The sequence below is a fragment of the Nicotiana tabacum genome, chromosome 4, assembly GCF_000715075.1.
Source record: "Nicotiana tabacum cultivar K326 chromosome 4, ASM71507v2, whole genome shotgun sequence".
Classification (NCBI taxonomy): Eukaryota; Viridiplantae; Streptophyta; class Magnoliopsida; order Solanales; family Solanaceae; genus Nicotiana; species Nicotiana tabacum.
This window is the reverse complement of record NC_134083.1, coordinates 130,310,302-130,333,190: the sequence shown is the minus strand read 5'-3', so window position 1 is coordinate 130,333,190 and position 22,889 is coordinate 130,310,302. Positions and strand designations below refer to the sequence as shown.

Genomic DNA, 22,889 nt, shown 5'->3' with positions numbered 1-22,889 from the left:
AGGTGGGCACCTGCTGACTTAAAAACTTGAAATAAATTTCCTCATTCTCCAGGTGGGCGCCTGCTGACTTAAAAACTTAAAATGAATTTTCTCATTTTTCAGGTGGGTGCCTGATGTTGACTTAACACTTGAAATAAATTCCCTCATTCTCCAGGTGGGCGCCCGATGCTACAACAAAATAGACAAAACAAAAGAAACTTTTCTGCCCCAGTTTGCACTAGGAAGATTTGTGAGTTGTTAGCAGAACTATAAATCATCTATGTTATTGATGAATGATGCAATGATGAGAGTAAAATTAAAGACTCGACTAGGATGTGCGTCTCCTGTGAGTAAAACCAAGAAAATTTCGACTAGCAAATGCGTCTGCTAAAAAAAAAACTGAATGTCCCAGACTAGGAAGTGCATCTCCTAGGGGTGTAACTTGAATGAACCAAATTAGGAAGTGTGTCTCCTAAAGAAATAAAAATCTGAAAAACCCAAACTAGGAAGTGTGTTTCCTAGATTTGAGATTGAGCTTGCGAAAAACTATAAACTAAGCTTGACTAAACTAAAAACTGACCCTATTCTCCAGGCGGGACCCCTGATTTCAAGAAAACTAAAGATTGATAACTTAAAAAAACTGAAAATTGGCCCTTTCTTTTTTCTTTTTTCTTTTCTTTTTTTTTTTTAAAAAAAAAATCCAGACTTCCCCTTCTTTTTAACTTATTATCCTAGGAGAAAATTCATCAGACTAGGTTTTAATCTTAGGAGAAAGATTCATCTGACTAAGATTTTGATCCTAGGAGAAAATTCATCAGACTAGGTCTCTTTTCTTTTTTTTGATATCTTAGGAGAAAAATTCATCAGACTAAGATTTCTATCCTAGGAGAAAGTTCATCAGACTAGGTTTTCAATCTTAGGAGAAAGATTCATCAGACTAAGAATTCGATCCTAGGAGAAAATTCATCAGACTAGGTCTCTTTTTTATTCTCTTAGGAGAAAGATTCATCAGACTAAGATTTCGATCCTAGGAGAAAATTCATCAGACTAGGTTTTCTATCTTAGGAGAAAGATTCATCAGACTAAGATTTTGATCCTAGGAGAAAGTTCATCAGACTAGGTATTTTTTTTTTGTTATCTTAGGAGAAAGATTCATCAGACTAAGATTTCGATCCTAGGAGAAAATTCATCAGACTAAGATTTCGATCCTAGGAGAAAATTCATCAGACTAGGTTTTCTATCTTAGGAGAAAGATTCATTAGACTAAGATTTTGATCCTAGGAGAAAGTTCATCAGACTAGGTCCTTTTTTTTTTATTATCTTAGGAGAAAGATTCATCAGACTAAGACGTTTATCCTAGGAGAAACTTCATCAGACTAGGACTTTTTATCCTAGGTGAAAAAATGTGAAGAGCAATGGAAATATTTTTTGCACACTAGTAAGATAGATAAAGGCAAAGATTTGAGAAACTTCCTTTTGTCGGCTCTTCTCTTCTTCTTTTTTTGTTCTTTCTTTTCTTCTCTTTTTTTTTTTTTTGTTTTTGAACCAACTTCCTTGTACTGCTTTGTTCCTGTTTCAAACAAAGAAAATTTTGTCAGTTTTAAAAGTAGTGGTCGGTTTGTGGCCTTGAGTCTTGGGCAGCTTGGCTTTTGCTCAATCAGCTTGAGTCAGTTTCAAGAGAATTTTTGCTCTGCATCAACCCTGATTGTTTCACACTCAATACCATTTGTATTTGTGGCTCAATCAGCCTTATCTCAAAAAAGAGATTTCTTTTCATGGATAACCTTTTTTGATATCTTGAATGGCTTTGCTTTTGGAGCAATTTGTCTGTCAGAGAGAATCACAACTGGTAAGAGCCTTTTGCACGATGTGCACACTTCATAGTAATTGTTCGATACTACAGAGAATCTCTTATTAACCTTGAGGTTATCTTTGCTTGCTTTACCTGAATAGGCTGACATCTTTTGGGGGGAAGCCTTTGCGTGAATCCTCAAGGCATATTGACAGTAACAACTGAGTGTGCTGGCCAAATTTACTTTGTGCAACTGAAAAGCTCGTAGCAGATTTTGAAATCTTTTCTTACTTATTTTGACAAGGACTGACTCAGAGTGAAGGGACACAATGGTGCAAAGAAACAGTATTAATAAGAAGTGCCCCTGTCGGGAAGGACAGAAGGAAGAGTTTTATTTTCAATAGCTAGCTTTAATGATCATGACATGCATTTTAAACTTAACGGTCTGATCTATCAAGCTGACCAAATCTTCCCTTTTACCATTCTTATGATTTTGAAGTCGGGCTTGTTCGTGCCAATCCTTTGCATCAGCTTCACGACTCACTATCGACTAATGGTGCCCCGAGGGATTTTCACCAACAAGTCTCTCTCATTTATTCATCTCTGCTTACTGTCGTCTTACAGTGCACGTGAGGGTTTTCACTAGTAAGACTCTCTCATTCTTTCTTCTTTATTTTTCTTTTTTCTTTTGCTTTCTAGTGTGAGAAACTGACAATGTTTTATGTTACATGACAACCGTTGCTCATTGCATGCTTCTCTTGGCATTCTTGAAGACATATCGGGAGGTCTTTATTCGGAAGGTTTTTGAATAGGGTTGAAAAGAAAGGACGGCATAAGGCTCAAAATACACTCAAAATGAGGGGTTGTAGACTTACAACTCTTGGAATCGACTCTTTCAAAAGTGGAATAAAATCTTTGTCCCAGTTTCTGATACTGGGGATTTTTGGATTTTTTTCTTTTCTTTTCTTTTTTTAAATTCTTATTTGGTTGGACCGAACCGTGTAAGGCTGCCTACGTATCCTTTTTTTAAGGAATCGGGTCTAACGTAGTTCAAACATCTGACCTAACTAATTTGTTTTTGTCTCTTTTTTTCCATCTTTCTGCTCTCTCTTTTTTTCAAAACAAACTGCCCCAACTTCTATTTTCTAGGGGCATGGACCTTCGAATGTTCTTTTTTCTTTTTCTTTTTCACTTGAACTTTCTAAGAGTTTCCCCAGTTTGTACTTTGGGAGCATGAACTTTTCTTTTTATTATTTTTTTGACTTTTGACTCTAAACTTGATTCCAAAAGAGGGTGATCAAAGAAAATAACACAGGCTCAAAAGGTATAACAAAGGGTATAAAGTGTTTAGGTAGCAGAACAAGGGCCTCCTAGCCTCGAGAATGCCAATTATAGTATCCTTTCGTGATCACAACATTGATGAGCATGTCTATCTTCTTGGTGTGTCGTGGTCGAAGAATACTTTCCATCTATTAATCTCAAACTTTCTACCATACTTCAATTGGTTCTTCCTCAAACCTGACCTTCACAATGATTTGAAGGAAAAGATCATTAACCTCCACGGGTCATTTTATTCGAGCTTAATTCCAAAGTGTTTCAACTCTTTAAACATCCTCAAAAGTTTATTTTTCTCATTTATCCAATTCAAGCTAAAATCAGTTTTCTAAGATCTGGCCAAAAATTTCGCATGCATGTCATATCACTAAAACTAGCGGGAAAAGAACTAAGCATGGAATGACACAAAAGGACAAACTGTATTTTATTGAGTAAACAGCAAGACAAACAATCTAAAATCCGAGTTACAACCCTAAAATAACATGGCTAATGAAAATAGCAATAAAACGGACAGACAAGACTCACACAAACAACATAGAGGGATAGAAGGGTTTGACTCAATAAAGCAAATAAAATCTGGATCACACCCTGGAATAACCCAAATAATGGAAAAAACATCAAAACAAGCTACCAAGATTCCTTCCTAGCGAGGAGGGAATGACTTTTCAATTGCTAAGCTTGACATTTAGCCACAAATTTGCTCATCAGAATCACCATGGCCTTCTCTAATTTCAGTCGGCAAGTTTCCGAGAGGATTCTCATACTCCATGTCACCACACATCATCCCCACAAAGTGTGCATTATCATGTGCACGTAAAGGATTCTGTGTGATATTATGGGTGTCATTATCTTGGATCACAATCAGTTTTTCCTGGATCATCCTTTCTATTTCTCTTTTCAAATCCCGACAACTTTCAACATTGTGCCCCTGGGCATTGGAATGGTATTCACACCTTTTAGAAGGGTCAAATATTCTTGTACGTGGGTCCACATGATTTGGAGGAATAGGTGCAATCATGTCATAATACTTTAATTTCTCAAACACACTTGCATAGGACTCTCCTATTGGTGTAAAATTATCTTTCAACCTTTGTTCCCCTCTATACCCCTGGCTTGGATGTGGGTTATAGGGCACTTGAAAATTTTGTGAAGGTTGGTGGAGATTTTTTGGTGCTGGTACTCGCCTTCTGGGGTGTCTTGGTGGCGGGACAACATACTGAAGTGGAGCAATAGAGTATTGTGGGTTCTGAGGTGGATAGTAGTGCTCAGGGGAATCATCGGAAACCTGATGAAGCTGCTCATACCTTCGAGATGTTCTCCTAGGACCTCTTCTTGACCTTATTGTCATCATAGTTTCTTCATCCTTCTCATTCGTGTCACTAAAATTATCAGATTCAACCTGGACAACCTGAGTTGTAGCTTTGAGAACTGCTTGACTTATAATTTTGCCTGTCTTAAGGACATTCTCAACCATTTCCCCAATTTTGATTGCTTCCGAGAAGGATTTGCCCACTGCGGACATCATGTTTTGAAAATAATCTTGCTCTTGAGCCTGAAGGAAGACAGTGATTAGCTCGTGGTCATCAATGGGTGGCGTAACTCTAGCCGCTTGCTATCTCCATTTAATGGCATATTCCCTGAAACTTTCAGTTGGTTTCTTCTTCAGGTTTGAAAGGGAATTACGGTCTGGGGCGATATCGATGTTGTATTGGAACTCTTTGACAAAGGCCTGGGCCATGTCATCCCAGACATGCCAGTGAGAGGTTTCTTGATCCATAAACCATTCAGAGGCTACCCCTGTCAGGCTTTCCCCGAAATAAGCCATTACTAGTTCTTCTTTTCCCTCCACACCTCTTAGCTGATTGCAATACCTTTTCAGGTGGGCTATGGGGTCTCCGTGTCTATCATACTTTTCAAATTTGGGAGTCTTGAAACCAAGTGGCAAACGAACACCGGGAAACATACACATATCCTTGAAGGCAATACTCTTCTGACCTGTCGACCCTTGCATATTTTTCAACTTTTGTTCTAAGCTTTTCACTCTTTGGGTCATTTCTTCTTGTGCCATCTTTCGGGTAGGCTTCTCAATCTTTTGGGAAAACATGAGAAAGGGGTGGTCCTTGACCATTGGCCGATGCTTGACACATTTCAGTCATTTAATGTTTCGGTATTCTATTTTCCTCAACCACAGTAGACTCTTGTTGAACCCTCTGACCCCGAGTCTCTTGACCACTCGTAACAGCTTCAATGTCAGTTGTCAATGACATTTTTCCTTTGGATTTTCTGTTGCCAGCTTGCCACAAACCGACCACCTCAAACTTTCTTCTATGATTCAAAATAAGAGACACGTTAGAATGGACTCAGTCGGTCCTTATTATCATCATTATTATTTTTTTATTTTTTTTTCATTTTCATTTCATTGTATTTTTGTCGATCGAACCTGATGTGGGTTGCCTACGTATCATGTGGGAACATGAATCAGATTGTACGTAGTTCGGGAGGATTATGAATAGGTAAATAAGCTAACACTTTTTTTTACTTTTGAAAACACTCAGACAATGAAAGCATTTAGAAAAAGAATATGTACTTTTTGCAATTTTGTTTTTGTTAAAGTTTTGAAAGAAAGGCTTTTAAAGAGGAAAGAAAATATTTTTGGATTTTTGGTTTTGGTTTTTTGATTTTGATTTTTTTTTTGAAATTTTTGAAAGAAAGACTTCTAAAGAATAAAGAAAATATTTTTGAAATTTGATTTATTTATTTTTTCTAATTTTTTTCGAAAGGACTTCTATATAAGAAAGAAAACTATTTTTTGGCTTTTGATGTTTTATTTTTTTTTTTTGGATTTTTGGGAGAAAGACTTTCTAAAAAGAATATAGAAAATATTTTTTTTTTGGATTTTGATTTCATTTGTTTTCTTTTTCTAATAAAAGACTCCTACAAATAAAATATTTTTTTGGTTTAAAAATTTTCTTATTTTTTTAAATATTTTTTTGGGATTTTCTAAAAAAAAAAAGATTCCTAAAGAAGGAATTAAAGAAAAATATTTTTTGATTTTTTTAAAAATGGGGGCCGGAACCGATTAGGTTTGCCTACGTATCTCACATCCGGCGAGAATTAGACCCGCGTAGTTCTGCCAGTTTTGACGGAACTGAGGAAACATGACCTTTGAAACGTTGGCGTATTTTCTTTTCTCCTTTTCAAAAAAAAAATTGGCTATTTTTTTCGTTTTTTTTATTTTCTTTCCCTATTCTAGAAGCCGGTCAACATGCACGCCGAAACAAATAATTGCGCAAGTAGCACGTAAGATGCATCAGGATGGTCTTTTTAATTTGGGTACACATGTTCTAGACGGACCCAACCCCTGTGTTGAGTCCCCAAAGTCAAAATGCATGTGATGCAAACAAACGTACCTACTAGGGATCCGGCATGAGGTTATGTTATTCTAGGTTTGAACCCTGGGTGTATTGTTCTAGACCTGGCTTACCCAAGCGGACAACTCGAGCCGAGGGGGCAGCGTACCGGGAATACAGAAACTTCACCGGCTTTGCAACTTGTCCGAACCTCGTTCTAAAATTAGGATATGACTCTAACAGAAAAGAAGTCACGCGAAGCGTACGCTTCCCAGAAAATTTAGAAGACTCAGAGAGAAGAAAGGTTTTCGTAACAGTTTATATACAATTCACAACAATATCAAAGCGATAAAGAGAGGCAATTAGCACATTAGGCTCAAACAAGAAATATCAGACAATCATGAAAGCCAAGCATAACAGTTATTCTAAGCTCGAATTTAGAACCCTGAACCAAAGATTCTGGATTTTGATCCACAGCAGAGTCGCCAGAGTTGTCACACCTCCTTTTTTCCGAGGGGGATAGGGGAGTTTTTCCAATTAAAGTGACATTAATCGAAATAGGATTATTTATTTAATCAGAGTCGCCACTTGGAATGATTTATGGTGTCCCAAGTCACTGGTTTATTTTAAATCCCAAATCGAGGAAATTGACTTTTATTTATGGTCTGCGAACACAGAAGACCGGGATGTTCATGATTATTTCTTTCTAAGTTTGGGATGGATGTGGAGGTCATCAGTTATGGATTTATTTTTTGCAAGAATTAGCATCGGTTCTGGTAATGATATGATCCAACTCTTCTTCAACATACGCATGTATGAAACACAAACGTATCTTAAATGGTATACATGAATACAAACCAACATCAAATTGAGTTTACAAATCCAGCATTTGCTTATCTTAAATATGTGTTTAAAATTAGCACAACCAAAGTCTTATATGATATTACTGTAACAAATACCAAGAAAAATGATTCCAACTCAATGTTCCTTCTGTTTTGCACACTCTCGTCTTCAATCACTGTATTTGGATTCAAGCTTTAACGAATTAATTGACTCTCTCAATGATTTAGATGCGATTCATAAAAATATATTTTTATAGACTCAACTTAAAGCTCGTAGTATTGAAATTACAGCTTTCTTACTGCTCGGAATCTCTTTATACTCAATGTTTCATGCAAACTTTAATTTAAAAGAACAAGAGAACAAATTAAAATATCAGTCAGTACAATCCCTAAGTGGAACAACATGTACCTAATGAAATAAAAACAGAATTATATGTGAATTTGTATGAGACACATGATGATTATACACATCAATTCATATAATATAACGGCAGATTAGATGAAATCAGTAATCAACAAACACTAAGTAACAAACATTTCAATGAAATTTCAGCATGTATGTGACAAATTTGAGCGCACACTAAATGAGAGATTAAAGGAATACCTAAAATGAAAAATCACAATGAGAATGCCGATAGAGGCTAGATGATAAATGTAAGGAACTCAGCAACGCAGATCCCACAGAATCAGTACACAGCAACCACCAATTTGAGCTTTGATAGCTTGCAGAAATCCAGGAAGAAAAGAAATTCATCTTTGAACTCGTTTTTCTTCAAATCTTCATTGAAAAATCCAGTTTTCTTTCTATTATTTCTAGCTTTTCATTTTCAGATCTAGTTTTGACATTTTCCAATGCATCTAGACGGCTTAGGCGCGTATGTGAGAATGAGGAGTATTGTGTAGGGGATTCGGTGAGAGAGCCGGAGAAGGAGGAGAGGTGGTTTTAAAATGGGGGAAGGTCCTGAGAGAGATTGAAGATGGAACAGAGGGAGGGGTGTGCCGCTGCTTGTTGAAGTGAGGGGGGTCCGTTCTTTTCAGTGTTGAGAATCAAAGGGGAGGGTGAAATTAGGGTCTATTTTAGAGATGAAGAGGGAATATTGGGCTGGCGGGTAGTGAGCTAGGGTGAATGGAAAGAAAATGGCCACTAGAAGCACCTGGCCCAAAGCTTTAATGAAACCCCATAGCCTTCTCTTTTCTTTCTTTGTATTTTTCAAGACTAATCAATTTATTTAACACTCCTAATTCTAACTAATTTGTAAAATTAATCTAATGACCTATTTTTCTACAATTAACTAATTTATTTAGCTAACAAATGCATGTAGAGTTACTAATATTATTTTTGGTATTTTAGTGTTTTACAAATGCAATTAATTATGCAATTAAAATCTAAAAATGTAAAAATTAAAAATATTTTTGTATTTTCTTTAGGATTTAAAATGCAACTTCAACTTAAAAATGCATCAAACATGAATACGTACAAAGCAAACTAAGTAAAAATATAGAAAAATAATTTAAAGCTATTTTTTGGATTTTTTAGGAGTAATTTTATATTAGGGCAAAAATTAGGTGCTCACAGCAGTTGTTCCCTTTTTCGCGATCGCATGCATTTGTTCGCGATCACATTGTGCATTTTTGTGGCAGTCATTATTTCTTCTTCGTGATGGCATGTGTTTCTCCGCGATCGCGATGTGCAAATACCTGGGTAGCAGAATATATTTTCCAACATCAAGGGTTTGGCCATTTTTATCATATCTTGAGTTGTAGACCTCGGATTTGAACGAAGTTTCGTGGGTTTTCAAGAAAACCATTGGGGTAAGTGTTCTTCACCCGAAATTTATTATATTTCGTGATTCCATCTTTATTTTTATCTTTTAATTAGTGGTTTGAGTTGGGGGAAATAAGGATTTTGAGAAAAACTTTCAAAAATGTAAAATGACGATTTGAAGGATGAATTGATATTGGAATTTGGTAATTCTTGTATGGTTAAACTCGTATCGGAATGGTTGTTCAGGTTTTGTGAATTTTATCGAGTTCTGAGGTGCGGGTCCGGGGGTTGATTTTTGGGTTAACTTTTTAATTCTTGTTAAAGATTAAAGCTTTATTATCCGAAATTATTTTCTATGAGTTTTATTTATGATTTGAAGTTATTTTGGCTTGATTTGAGCCGTCCGGAGGTTGTTTCACTCGAGAAGGTCCTTTTAGAGTAAGGCTCTAGCTCCCTTGAGATACGTATCTTGCCTAACTTTGTGTGGGGGAACTACCCCTTAGGATTTGAGTCATTTGTGCTAATTGTGTCATGTGAGATCGTGTACGCGAGATGACGAGTACGTACTCGGGCTTATTTGTAGAAATTTGACCGTTTATGACTCTTAGGTTCTTATGTCCATTAAATATGAAGTTGTTTTGTCATGTTAAATTTTCAATTTACTAAATTCACCCTTACGTGTCTTATTTTGAATTAATTGCTTCATGTTTTACCCTTATTGCCGATTAAACTCTTACGTGCCTTAACTGAAGTTGTTGCCTCTTTTATTGCCATGCTATCATTTCCGTAATTGTTTATCCTTGATTGAAGTTATTATTATCTTTTCCATAATCTGATTATCCTTAATTGAATTTATTGTATCTCTTCAGTAATTGCTCAATCCTAAATGAAGTTTTGTTATACCTTATCATTGTTGACTTATCCTTATTTGGAATCATTGATTTATGTTATCCCTCTTATCGTTGAATTGTACTTTTGTTGAATCATCGCTACACATTCTCTCTTCCTTGTTGAGCTATTCTTGGTGAGACTATTACTCCCTGTTGTGTCTTTCTTTGTCAGCTCGTTCTTTCGTTTCCTTGTGTTTTGAAGTTCCTGAGTGATGTACTTGTCGTATTCTCGTATTATTGTCGTTGTTGCTATTGATTTCAGTGTTGTTGAGCCGAGGGCTATGCGTGATTGTGATATTGAAACTGTTTTGAGGAAATGTTGTGGCATGCAAGCACATATTGTGAGTCATTTATTTGAGTTGTTGTGTTTTGGCATACATGTTATTGTTGAGATAATTGTTATGTTGTTTGCACGAGGTTTCTGCCGTGCTGTTGTTATTATGTTGCACGAGGTTTCTACCGTGATGTTGTTATTATTGATATGCATTGTTATTATGTTGCACGAGGTTTCTACCGTGATGTTGTTATTATTGATATGCATGTAGTGGTATAAGGTCTGGGTGTTGAAACGCATGCGGTTAGATAAAGTGGGCTTAAAATGCGTGGCTAGTAAGGGAACTACTAGAAGTCATGCAGTGTGATAAGGTGGGCTAAAATGCGGGATGCTATTTCGGGAAAAATAATTTTCAAAAACTAAATGTAAAGGCTCCTGCGGTGATATAAGAAAAGTTTGTGATTCATTTTATGATTTGAGACTATGAGGCGGTACCTCGGTAGGGCTCTTGTTGTTATTTCCCCATTCTTTTGTACTTGTCTTTGATTGTTGTCTTCTTAGCATACTATTAATTTTCTTCCTCCGTGTTGCACTATTTGCTTAGTTCTATGTAGCTAATTTTGTTGTGCTAATTGTTGCTTCAACTTCATTGCTGCATTTATTACATTGTACATTTTGTGGTGATTGTTTCTTATATGCCATTTATTGCCTTTACTCTTATTTGTTGACTTGAATTATGGTAGAACACTTGCACAAGCATACACATAATTAAATCACCCATATCGATTTTAGAAGATGAATCCTGACATTATTGACCATTATACGTACTCTTGTCTACTTGCCTTCTGTGTGAGGATTATTTTATTGGCACGTGAGTCGTTCGGGCGGTTATGAGTTGTAATGTAGGCACAAGATGCCAAATGATTAGGGTTCATGAATTGGGACCCGTGAGCTGTGATTATGAGGTTCGGTACCTCGAGTAAATGCCTGAACAGATCTGGTGTGAAAGCGGTTGTTCTTATTGAGTTGTCGCTGGTTTTTCTTTATTTGGTTTCACCGGACTTAGATTGTGATCAGCTTACTCTACAGCATTATTACCTGACTGCTTCATGTTGAACATTGTTGTTACTAGTGTATCATTGCTAGTATTGTTTTGCATTCTTTATCCTGCTTAGCTTTATATTAAGATTGTTTTTCTGTTAGTTCACCTTCACACTTGTTCAGGTTGTTTAGTCCGGTAGGTGTTTTGACTGTCCCTCGTCACTACTCCACCGAGGTTAGTCTTGATACTTATTGGGTACCGCTGTGGTATACTCATACTATGCTTCTGCACATTTTTGTGCAGATTCAGGTGCCACGGTTATTGTTGATTATTAGCTAGATGGTCGAGCACTGCTATGGAGACTCAAGGTAAACATGCCATCGCGTTCGCAGGCCTCGGAGTCACCTTCTGTTATTGTATTTGTACTATTTAATTCTATTTCGAACGGTTGTATTTAGGGACTTTCTAGCAAACTCAATAGAGTTTATGACTTGTACTATCGGTTTTGGGATGCTATTTCATGTTGTAAATATTGAGTTCATTTAGAAATATCCGATATCTGTTTAATAGTTTTGTTGGTTAATTTCTATCAGTTTATTCAATAAGTGTTAGACTTACCTAGTCGTAGAAACTAGGTGCCGTTACGACATTCTATAGAGAGAAACAGGGGCTGTGACAATGAAAGCTTACATACAACATACGATCGGATAATACAAGCCATGAGCTACTAAAAGTGAATCAATACATAAACAGAGTCTGACAAAAAATGAAACAAAGTGAAATAATTATTTTTACTGCCCATAACATAGTCAACCTCGCTGATGCATTCTGAGCGTAGACTGAACCTTATTACTATTTTCTGAAAATAAAATGGTTATTCTACTGTTTATCTGAAAATGATTTTCATTCATCAAAGTGCACATATATAATAACCACTTGTCCATTTACGGCTTGTTTGGATGGTTGTTACCTATTATGTTGTATCGTATTGTTACTTTAAATATAATATTTATTTTGATTGTTACTTAAATTTTATTGTATCGTATTGTTAAATCTGTCGTTACGTAACGACTAAAAGTGTCACTTTATGGAACGACCGATTTGGTGTGGTCGTGTCGTTTTCTTATTTTTTTCTCTCATCTTTCTTTTTTTTTATTATTAAAAAAATTCTATTTTATCCTTTACCTTTCCTTTTTATATAATAATATTACATCTTGTCTTACTTTTTCTTTATAATATTGCAAGTTTGTTTTTCATATTATTGGTGCATAATATCATGAAACGATGGAAAATAATACAATTTATCCAAATATTGTATACATCAAGACGATACGGTACAATATAATACAATACTATACGATATATTATGAAACGATACATAACAATCATCCAAACAAGCTGTTGCATGAGAATCCATGCTAAGCATTATTTGTACAACACTAAGGGTACTGTGCCATTTCTTAGGCAATAATTTTGCTAGTAGCTCTTTTCTTAATACATATAGGTAAAAATTTATTTGCGTCATGTGTTTACATCAATCCAATAAATAAATAACACATATTTTTATAAGTATATTATTACTAAAACATAGTCAAATAATACAGACTCTACCCTTAATTTATCACTTAACAATAATAAATTAGTATAGTTTGATATAAAAACTTTGTACGAGCAAATTTTTACCGTAAGATAATTGCCTTAGAGCCTGTTTTGCCAAGCTTCTAGGAGGTCACAAGTACATTTTTGGAACTTTGATGTATTTAGCCAAGATGGAGAACTGGAAAAGCAGTTTTGTGCAGCATAAGCAATTTTTTTGCTTTTGAGAAGAAATTATAAATTCTAACTTCTTCCGGTAGAAATATTTGAGATGATGAAGACATAACTTACTATCAACAGTAGACTATTTGTAATCAAATTGAAGTTATCCATTTTTTCTTAAGGTAATGTCAGATTAGTTAGCTAGCCAGGATACAGATAATTGGGTTTCAATTAATGTAAATATAATATATTAATAATTTACGTGCATTCGGTAAGTGATTAAAGTTATATTGCAATAACTGGTTTGATGCGTGAATATGTATTTTTCCTTATTACCAAAAAAGAAGTATTTTTCTTAGTAAATTTAAAGATAATCTGACAATTTTTGCTTTGTGTTCATAAAAGACAGTTTATTTCACTCAAACATCTTCTCTTGTACTTAAAACACAAATCGTCCTTTCATTGAGTTATTGACTCCACTTCCGAGCTTGTGTTATGGTAGGCAAAGTGTTATAACTTTTTTCATATAATGTCACCCACCCACCCTTCTCTCTCTCTATATATATATATGTGTGTGTTCTCTTATACTTAAGTGACAAATCAACATCCTTTCATTGAGTTATTGACTCCACTTCAGTGCTTGTGTTATGGTAGGCAAAGTGCTTATAATATTTTTCATATAATGTCACCCACCCTTCTATATATATATATATATATATATATATATATATATATGAGTCAAAATCTCTCTATAACATCATCCCTATATAACAACACTTCATTATAAAGGCCAAGCTTTTTCATGAATCAATTTTCATGTTATGTTATAATATATATTCTCTATAACAACACTTCGCTATAACATTCAAAAATATTCGGAATAACATAACACAAAAATTAGTTCCGAAAAAGCTTGGCCTTTATAGTGAAGTGTTGTTATATAGGTATGTTGTTATAGAGAGGTCTGACTGTATGTATGATATATATATATATATATATATATATATATATATATATATATATACTCTTATCCCATAATACACATTTCTTTTTAACCTATCTAAAAAAAAATACTTTTTTTTAATATTTAAAAATAACTTAAAATTTAAAAGTCTTATTTATTTTTAATAAAATGATATATAATCACTTAAATATGTATAATTTCTTTTAGATCATAAATTTATAATAGTTTATACGAAAAATGGTTAAATATGCCCCTGAACTATTGAAAATAGAGCAATTATGCCTTCCGTTTGCATTTGGGTACAAAATTGCCCTTGTCGTTAATAAAGTGGTTCACTTTTGTCCCTCCCCACTAACAGACTCCACATCAAGGATAGTAACTTATGGATGTATCTATATGCGGTTGCAAATTAAAATGGGAAGACGAAACGAAAAAAAATTCACCATTAATTACTTGGTGCTCTAATAATAAGATTTTGCATTAAGAATTGATATTACAATGTAAAAAGTCATTTTATTACGGATACATCAATAATGAACAATGGCATTGTATCCTTTGAGCAGATCTGGATTTGAGTCCCTCTAATGGGGTATTGTTTGGTTATCTTATATGCTATGACTTAGGAGTTCAAAGAATATAAAAATCAAATCACACGAATTTGATCCAGTAAGAAAATAATAAGTAAAAAAAGTGAAGCAGGAGGTTGTGATCAGCTGGCCGGAGGGATTTTCCGGTGAGATTTCTCGTCATTGTAGTAATTACTACGTAAAAGATATGGCAAGATATTCCTTTCCCTCTTTTTATTTTATTTTATTTTATTTATATCCAACATGAGTTTTCAACTCAGCAAAAAAGTATTATTTTATACGAAAAATGGTCAAATATGCCTCTGAACTATTGAAAATAGAGCAATTATGTCCTCCGTTTGTATTTGGGTATAAATTTGTCCTTGATGTGAAGTATGTTAGTGGGGAGCGGTAAAAGTGAACCACTTTATTAACGGCAAGGGTAATTTTGTACCCAAATATAAACGAATGACATAATTACTCTATTTTCATTAATTCAGGATAATATTTGAACTTTTTCCGTATTTTATATTCAGTCAAACTACATCAAATAAACACGAAAGAAATATCATGGATTAGACTGTTTTCCAGTTAAGGCTGGCAAGTGGGCCGGTCCAGGACCGGGAATGGCCCAGGACCGCGAACCATGTGGGTAGTGGGCCTAAACGGGCTGAACCGTTTAAGACCGGGACCGGGGAGGTGGGCCTTGCAAGTGGGCCGGTTCTTAGCCTGAGGCCCGCGAGACCAGACCGTTTGGGACCGGGACCGGACCGGTCTTAGCGGGCCTAAACGGTCCCAACGGCCATAATTTTAAAAAAAAAAATCTGTCTGTTTGGGCATTTAAAATCTAGCCGTTTCCTCTGCCAAAATAGCCGTTGGCTATTTATAAAATAACCATTTAACCCCCCAACTTTGTTTTAACCCCAAACTTCTTATAATTATACTTTTTTTCTATTTTCAACTATAAATACCCCCTCATTCTTTCATTTTTCTCACAAAATTATCAATCTCTCTCAATCTCTCTTATATTATGATCCAAAAAAAGATCGGGAAGAATTGACAAAAATGATTACTGTTATGTGCTTACCATATAGTTTTTCTTCTAACCCTCACTTTGTGCATTATATTAGAAAAGTATATATATATTATAACGCATTGCTTTGAATATCTCTTTACAATATTTTTGTCTTTAAATTTGAATTAAAAAATTTAGGTCACAATTCTATAATATAATTTACAAGAAATTGCCTTACATATTTTTATTACCATTTATTTTCTCTAACTTCTATAAAAACTTAAAAAAAAAAAGAAAGTATCTGTTGGGCCCACTTAGGCCCACTTGGACCCGCTTAAGCCCACTTAGTCCGGGACTATTAGTTCGTGGTTCCGATCCCGGGCTGGTTCCAACAAGAAGTCCGCGAAGCCCGAGCCAACTTAGGATCATTTAATTTGAGACCGGGCCCACTTAAAATCGGGTCACGAAGCCCACTTAGGACCGGACCCGTCCCACATGCCACCCTTATTTCCGGTTCCTTATACATTCTTTTCCCAATCTCCAAATTTTATTTTCCAACAATGCCCCTGGTATACGACCTTCAGTTGTCACACAAAAACGGGTACATGAATTTGAGAGCAAACTAGGAGTATTAAATTTTCCACTTTCCAGCAGAACCACATTCTCCAATTCCTCTTCTTAAAACCAAATAGAATCAATTTTTGTTCAACCCCAAAATCCCAATTCAGAATTTTCATCTTGAGTGTCAAATGGCTACTTCAATTCAAAATTTAGTTCCACCATTTTCTTGCCGGCGTTTGAGCAATATGTCGTCGTTTCCATCCCTTTCTTCTCCAATTGCCATTTTCCGACGCAGAAATGCAAGAAACAAGTTAAAGGGTATGTGTAGAGCAATGGTGGAGCAGACAGTACAAGGAGGAGGGGCTGCTTCTGCTTTTGCTAAAGAAATGGAACGGCTTTCTGCTAAAGAGTCTCTTCTTCTTGCTGTCAGTAGTCATTTTTCCCTCTCTTTTTAACTCCATTTTAGATTTTTCTTTTTTGTGATTTAGTCTTGCAGTATTCATTCTTCTAATGCCTGAAGTCCAATTTTGTTACTCCCCGTTTCAATTTTAATTTATGTGAAACTATTTGACACGAAATTTAAGAAAGTAAATAAACACGTCGGTAACATTTGTGTAGCTATAAAAACTTCTTATTATGTTAAATAAATAATTTTAAGTTAAATTATTTTAAAATTTAAAAAGTAATCATTCTTTCTTGAACACATCAGAAAAGTAGGGTCACATAAACCGGAACATAGGTAGAATCTTTTTATCCATATGAATACAAGTGTTTATATTTGCTCATTAAGTGTAAGAGCCACGTCATACCTATATATATATATATATATATATATATATATATATAAATATAAAGATTAATGGGTATCACTGTAAGATGAAGGATTGTTTGTATGTATCTATATTTTCAGAAGTTTCAATCTTTCCTTTCTTTTAATGGGAGAGGTAATTCTTTGATGTTATTGTGCTTTTATATATATATATATATATATATATATATATATATATATATATATATATATATATATATATATATATATAATATAAGGTAAAATGGGTATCACTGTAAGATGAAGGATTGTTTGTATGTATCTATATTTTCAGAAGTTTCAATCTTTCCTTTCTTTTAATGGGAGAGGTAATTCTTTGATGTTATTGTGCTTTTTTTTTTTTTTATGTGTGAGAAGACAATGTCATATAGAGATGGATGATTTTTTTCACTAAATGAGGTCGTTTGGTATGAAGGAAGATGTCTTCCATTGAAAATCCTTTTTGTAAGAATTTCTTTTCTTTGGGAAATTGGTTTTTGGTTCGTTTTCAGTGTTAGGTTGGGCGTAGAAGTTGGTGTCATATATTAATCACAAGGTATAGGATACCGTATGAGTATAAAAATTTTGGGTATGGGGGGAGGAAAGGTTTGAAGAACAATATTATTGATTATACTGCACTGTTTATTTTTAAGGAATTGCTCTTCTATACTTTTTTTTGTCCCTTAAGCAGTAAAAAAGAAATTATTTATTCTATTATAGTTCAAGGATGCTGGTGGGTTTGAGGCATTGGTCACTGGGAAGATAACAGATGTACAACGCATTGATGTGAATGAGAGGATCATTGGTCTCGAGAGGCTCAATCCGACACCTCGTCCCACAACGTAAGGTGTTAAATCTTACTGACAAATTTATCTTTCAAGCTTCTTGACAAGGTATTCATTGGTGGTTTCATTACTCAGGTCTAACAATTTGGAAGGCCTATGGAATTTTGAGTGGTTTGGAGCTGGTAGCCCGGTACTCATTTTTGCCAAATTTTTGTTTGGGTAAGTTCTATATTTTGGGATAACGTTCTCTTTTTTTCCCCCTGTTCCAACTTAAATCAACTCTTTAGTGTATGAACCGAGAAGTAGATATGCTTGCTATCTTCCCAATTGCTGAAAACTGTGAAAGGGAAAACTAGACTTCCCTAAAAATATCTATGATCCCCTGCATGCAATAAAATATAAGAGATGATATATTAAATTGTTGAAAAATCCCATGCGACAACCCCAAAAAACTATATAGTGCCGTACCTCCCTAATCTTGTTTGCTCATATTGTTTCAGTAAGGTACCTGCCCCCTCAAGTTCTCTATGAATGCTATAAAACTACTGATCAAGTCAATGAGCTAATATAACAGAACTTAGCTTCGAAGAAGAAAGTTGATGAGCTTCCTCCTAGAGCCACTGTTTTCCATTCATTCTAAGAAACCATATTTAAACAAATGCTTGACTTTGAACAAATGTTGCTCTGAAGCTCCTGCCACTATCATTGATCTCTGTTCTTGCTAATGCTACGATTTGACAATCCATCAAAGAGGTGTTACAGAATAATGTTGCTGAAAGATATGTGTAAGCTGGATGCTGATCCAGCATTTCAGGAATATGGGGTACAGGTACACTATTATGAATAAGCGGATTCGGGTTTCAATTTGATGGGTTCAACCTTTAGGTTCTTACCGTTGACCCCATCACACTTTTGAAATTATAGGTTCAATTTATGTTTTTTGGAATTTTACATATATACCTATACTCCTTGTCAAAAATATCGGGATTAGTTGAACTCATCGACTATTCATGGTCTAGGAGGGGATTTTGAAAGTATAAACCAATCAAAAAAAGGAAGACAAAGGAAAAAGTTATTTAATTATAAAATGCTAGATGGACGTGGGAATTAAACCCTTGACCTCACTTGTAGAGGTTCACCCAGTAACCATTGCACCATATGACTCTTTGATCTTGGGTGTAGACCCATATATTTAAATAGTTTCGAAGAGATATAACGTTGCTATATTTACATAGTTAAAGGAGGATAGCATGGGTGATGCACGCGAACCCATACTCTTCCTCTTGGATATGCCCGTGGCTGGATGAGCTGTGAACCAGAATCTGTTGTCTTGATTCTCTGTTAGCAAGGCATTTTTCTTTTAAAGGGAGTAGGCTATTTGTTAGAGTCTTAAATGTTCTATTTGGCACATTACTTAAGTTGCTGGTGCATGTATGCTTGTTCACTTTTAGCCAATGTGCTAACTTGAAGCTGATCGTGGTTTTGCTTTTAGGTTAGTTCGATGAATGTCAGCTAATGATGTTTCTACCAAAATATGCTGTTGCAGGAGAATTCCTCCGACGTTGGCAAATTTATCAAAATTAGATGTGCTGATCAAGGATGGATATGGGACTGCCACTGCACAAGTCAAATTACTAAATTCGGTAATTTATCTTTGTCAGAAAATTTGATACATAAAGTCCATGCTAGTATTCAGAAATTAATCTTCCCTGTGCTAACTAGAAAGTTAAAAGTAAAACAATACTAAAAACTTCTACAAATGAAGGGGTCGTTTGGTTCACAAACTAGTTATGAGGAGAATAATATGGGGGATTATTATGCGATGAATAATAATGTAGTGACTTCTACACGTTGAATAATAATCTATGGACTGTTATAAGGTGAATAATTATATAAGGATTGTTACTTTAAAATATTTTTTATCTTTAGATACTTTTATCCAAGTATTGCTAATACACTATTCCTTCTCTACATTCTGTCCTCCATAAAATTATATATAGATTACCGCATAACTTTTGCCGGTATGAGTATTCTTTTTACCTCGCATTAACTTAAGCTTGGTCCCTGATTCTTGCAAGCTGGCAATTAGTTCTACACTGGTCAATATCAATTGAGTCTTAATCAAGGACTCAGGGTGTTGCTTCTTTCAATTTATCAGTTGAGATCATTGTGAAATGTTAGTGAATTATTAGTATATCTGATCATAGATATCTGAAGAAGTGAAAATACTTGTGGCAAAAATGCAGATTGAGAATAAGTTTATCATCTCCACCAAGTATAGTGTTGAGGGGCCTCTTCGTATGAAAGAAGAGTATGTTGAAGGGACATTTGAATCTCCAAAGGTCAATGAGGAAGCTGTACCTGAACAACTGAGAGGTGCTTTTGGCCAGGCTTTTAACACTGTGCAACAACTTCCTGTCCCCATTAAAGATGCTGTGTCCAGTGGGGTGAAAGTTCCTCTCGGTGAGATTTCAGTATTACTGTACGATTTGATCTTTGTTATCAACTAAAACATACTTCTTACTCATTTAATGCAGAGATACTGTATCTTGTTAAGAGAGCTAAAACCATGATATGTGCAAATGTTGGCAAATGGGCTAATCCAATTTGCTGTGTATACCTTAGATGGAGAAAAGTGTGTTCAGGCCTATGAATATCTTTCTCTGACTTGCCTTATGAATTACTCCCTCCGTCACAATTTATGTGTCGTACTTACCTTTTTAGTCTGTCGCAAAAAGAATGTCATACTTATTTAGAAACAATTTAATACTTTAAACTTCCCATTTTATCTTAATGAGATGATTTATAGCCGCACAAACATCTAGGCTTATTTTAGACCACAAGTTTTAAAAGTCTTTTTTTCTTTTTTAAACTCTGTGCCTAGTCAAACACCATCACATAAATTGGACGGAGGGAGTATTCTTTTTAATTTTAATTTTAATTTGCTATCTTTTGCCTCATGAATTATGATATAGGATTAGTAAATGTCTGCCAATTCTGTTTCCCTTTTATTCTGGAAATTTGCAGTCTTTTTTTCTTTGCTTAGGATTTTGCAGACACTGGCTTGTTTGGTTACTTGCCAAATGATATCGTTCATCCACAAAATACTCTGATTAGTAAAAGTGATATTCTAATCTATCCACTTATTTTCTGAAATTCCTTCCTGTTTTCTTCATCTACCTAATTATATGATTTTTTAGTTTTCTACTCATTCCAAATAAAAGGGTAGTTTGGAATAAAGCATCTCTTTTTGGTTAGGGGAATATCATTAGGGTCCATTTTCGTAAATGGGACAGTAAAGATGAGATGGAGGTAGAATTAAGTTTTTTGACATATCAACAAGCATTTGTCTCATTGAGATGCCTGCTCTTCGAAGCCTGTCGATCGAGTCGATCAATTCTTCAAATGCTCAAATCTTATAGCATCTGTAAAAACCATGCGGAGTTATTCATCTGCTTGCACTTGCCTTCAAGCAAGACTTAGTTTGACTTTATCCAGCTTAGCCACTGTCGAGAACTCATTCAACTTCAGCACATTGATATTTCTTGAATTTCCAATCTTGTCTTTTTTGGTTACTTTGTTTATGCTTCTTAAAGGCTTCATGTCATTAATGATGAGTGCATACTCTAATATCTTGAAATACAAGGAATAAGCTAAAGAGGATTAGAAAAATAGCAGATTGAAGAAAGTATCTTTTCTAGATTTATATGTTATTGCTTAAGCTTTAGGCATTTATTTCTGTTGCTTCTCACTCTGGGCTGTTACGATGTCAGGAGGGACCTTTCAGAGACTTATTATGATTTCTTACCTTGACGACGAGATCCTGGTGAGTCATCTCTATATTTTTTACTTCTAAAAGGCACTATTACATAAATTTTTCATCCACGGTTAGTATATAGCATCACAATCTTCTAGTGCTTGAATACAGAATTGTTTGTATTAACCTCTTAGCTTTTTCACTAGATTGATGACTGAGAATACTTTTATGATGTAAACTATTAAATCATAAGGAAAATGGTTAATGATTCTAGAATTTGCACAACTGATAAGTTAGCTCGGATTTTTATGCCTTCTAATGTATGCATATAAACTGTGAACCAAGTACTGCTGCTGTTATATGGCAGAAGTTAGTTCAATGAATTGAACCTTGAGTATTTATGAAACTCTCATGATATCTGCTGGTTGGGCGCAGATCGTAAGGAATGCTGCAGGAGAACCTGAGGTCCTAACAAGGTTGGAGGCACCACCTGAAACGGAACCAATAATCGAATATGAGAGTTAACTGACTCTAGGCACATTTTGTATGAAACAAACCTCTTTTTCCCATTACTCACATTTCTAGTTAACGTTGAGAATACGTTGTATATCAATTTCACAACAATCCTACATACCTCTTTCTTTCTTTCTTTCTTTTCACAAGTGTTGTACACAGTAATGCCACAACGATGAGCAACGAACATGAGCTAACTCCATAGTAGAAAAGAACTGGTAAAACTTGCCATGGCTTTTTGAATGAGTCTTTTTGACATGGAAGAAGTGGTTGATTGTAGTAAGAAATAGAAAGGTTGTTATCAGAGTTGGTATTAGACATGTCCATCTTACGTTTGTATGATTGTTTCTTTATGACATCTTTGGTTCACACATGTAGCTATTATATTCTCATTGTGATGGTGGACCAGGATTCAGTAAGTTCTCAACTTGTGAAGTATTTTAGCAGATTTTCACACAAACAAGAAATCGTTGGTATTTGCCGACCTAGTGTTAAATGTGAATCGACTTAACTGATAACGTGTTTTGACTTGAAGGAGTCACTTGACTTGGGCTTCATAGCAAAAAATTTCATTTTTTTCTCTTTTGTAAAAATTTAGTGTTATTCTATTTAATTAGAAGGGCAGTTAGCAAATCTGGCTTCTTATCACTGTGAGAGAAACTGACGTGCTCTCGCTTCTAATATTTTTGACTAATTTTATAGTTTTCTGTTTCTTAAAGAAAAATATCTCGGGTAGGATTGTGCTTTTGAATTAGTTAAAAGAAGGGGGGGGGGGGGGGGTCAGGGTGAATCTGCACCAGTTGGATACAGAATATAGTTGCAACTATTTATAAGCTATAGCAAATTTATACATCACTTTGGGTGTAACAAGTTTTTTTTTAAATTTCATTATA

General features: G+C 34.9%; 1 protein-coding gene across 1 annotated transcript; it reads left to right on the top strand.

Moving 5' to 3' along the window:
* Positions 1-16,158: 16,158 nt before the first annotated feature.
* LOC107829677 (putative plastid-lipid-associated protein 13, chloroplastic) lies at positions 16,159-22,309 on the top strand. The gene is made up of 7 exons (XM_016657140.2): positions 16,159-16,558; positions 17,662-17,783; positions 17,862-17,945; positions 19,273-19,369; positions 19,973-20,189; positions 21,500-21,552; positions 21,919-22,309. The coding sequence occupies exons 1-7, from the start codon at positions 16,322-16,324 to the stop codon at positions 22,006-22,008; spliced, it is 900 nt and encodes a 299-aa protein (XP_016512626.1). The 5' UTR covers positions 16,159-16,321; the 3' UTR covers positions 22,009-22,309.
* The last annotated feature ends 580 nt before the right edge of the window (positions 22,310-22,889 follow it).

What these genes read in the sequence shown, in the direction of transcription:
- LOC107829677 (XM_016657140.2), top strand. Translation starts at nt 16,322, where the DNA reads ATGGCTACTTCAATTCAAAATTTAGTTCCACCATTTTCTTGCCGGCGT. An exon ending in AAGAGTCTCTTCTTCTTGCT is followed by an intron (nt 16,559 to 17,661) that starts GTCAGTAGTCAT and finishes ATTCTATTATAG; the next exon opens with TTCAAGGATGCTGGTGGGTT. An exon ending in CCGACACCTCGTCCCACAAC is followed by an intron (nt 17,784 to 17,861) that starts GTAAGGTGTTAA and finishes TTCATTACTCAG; the next exon opens with GTCTAACAATTTGGAAGGCC.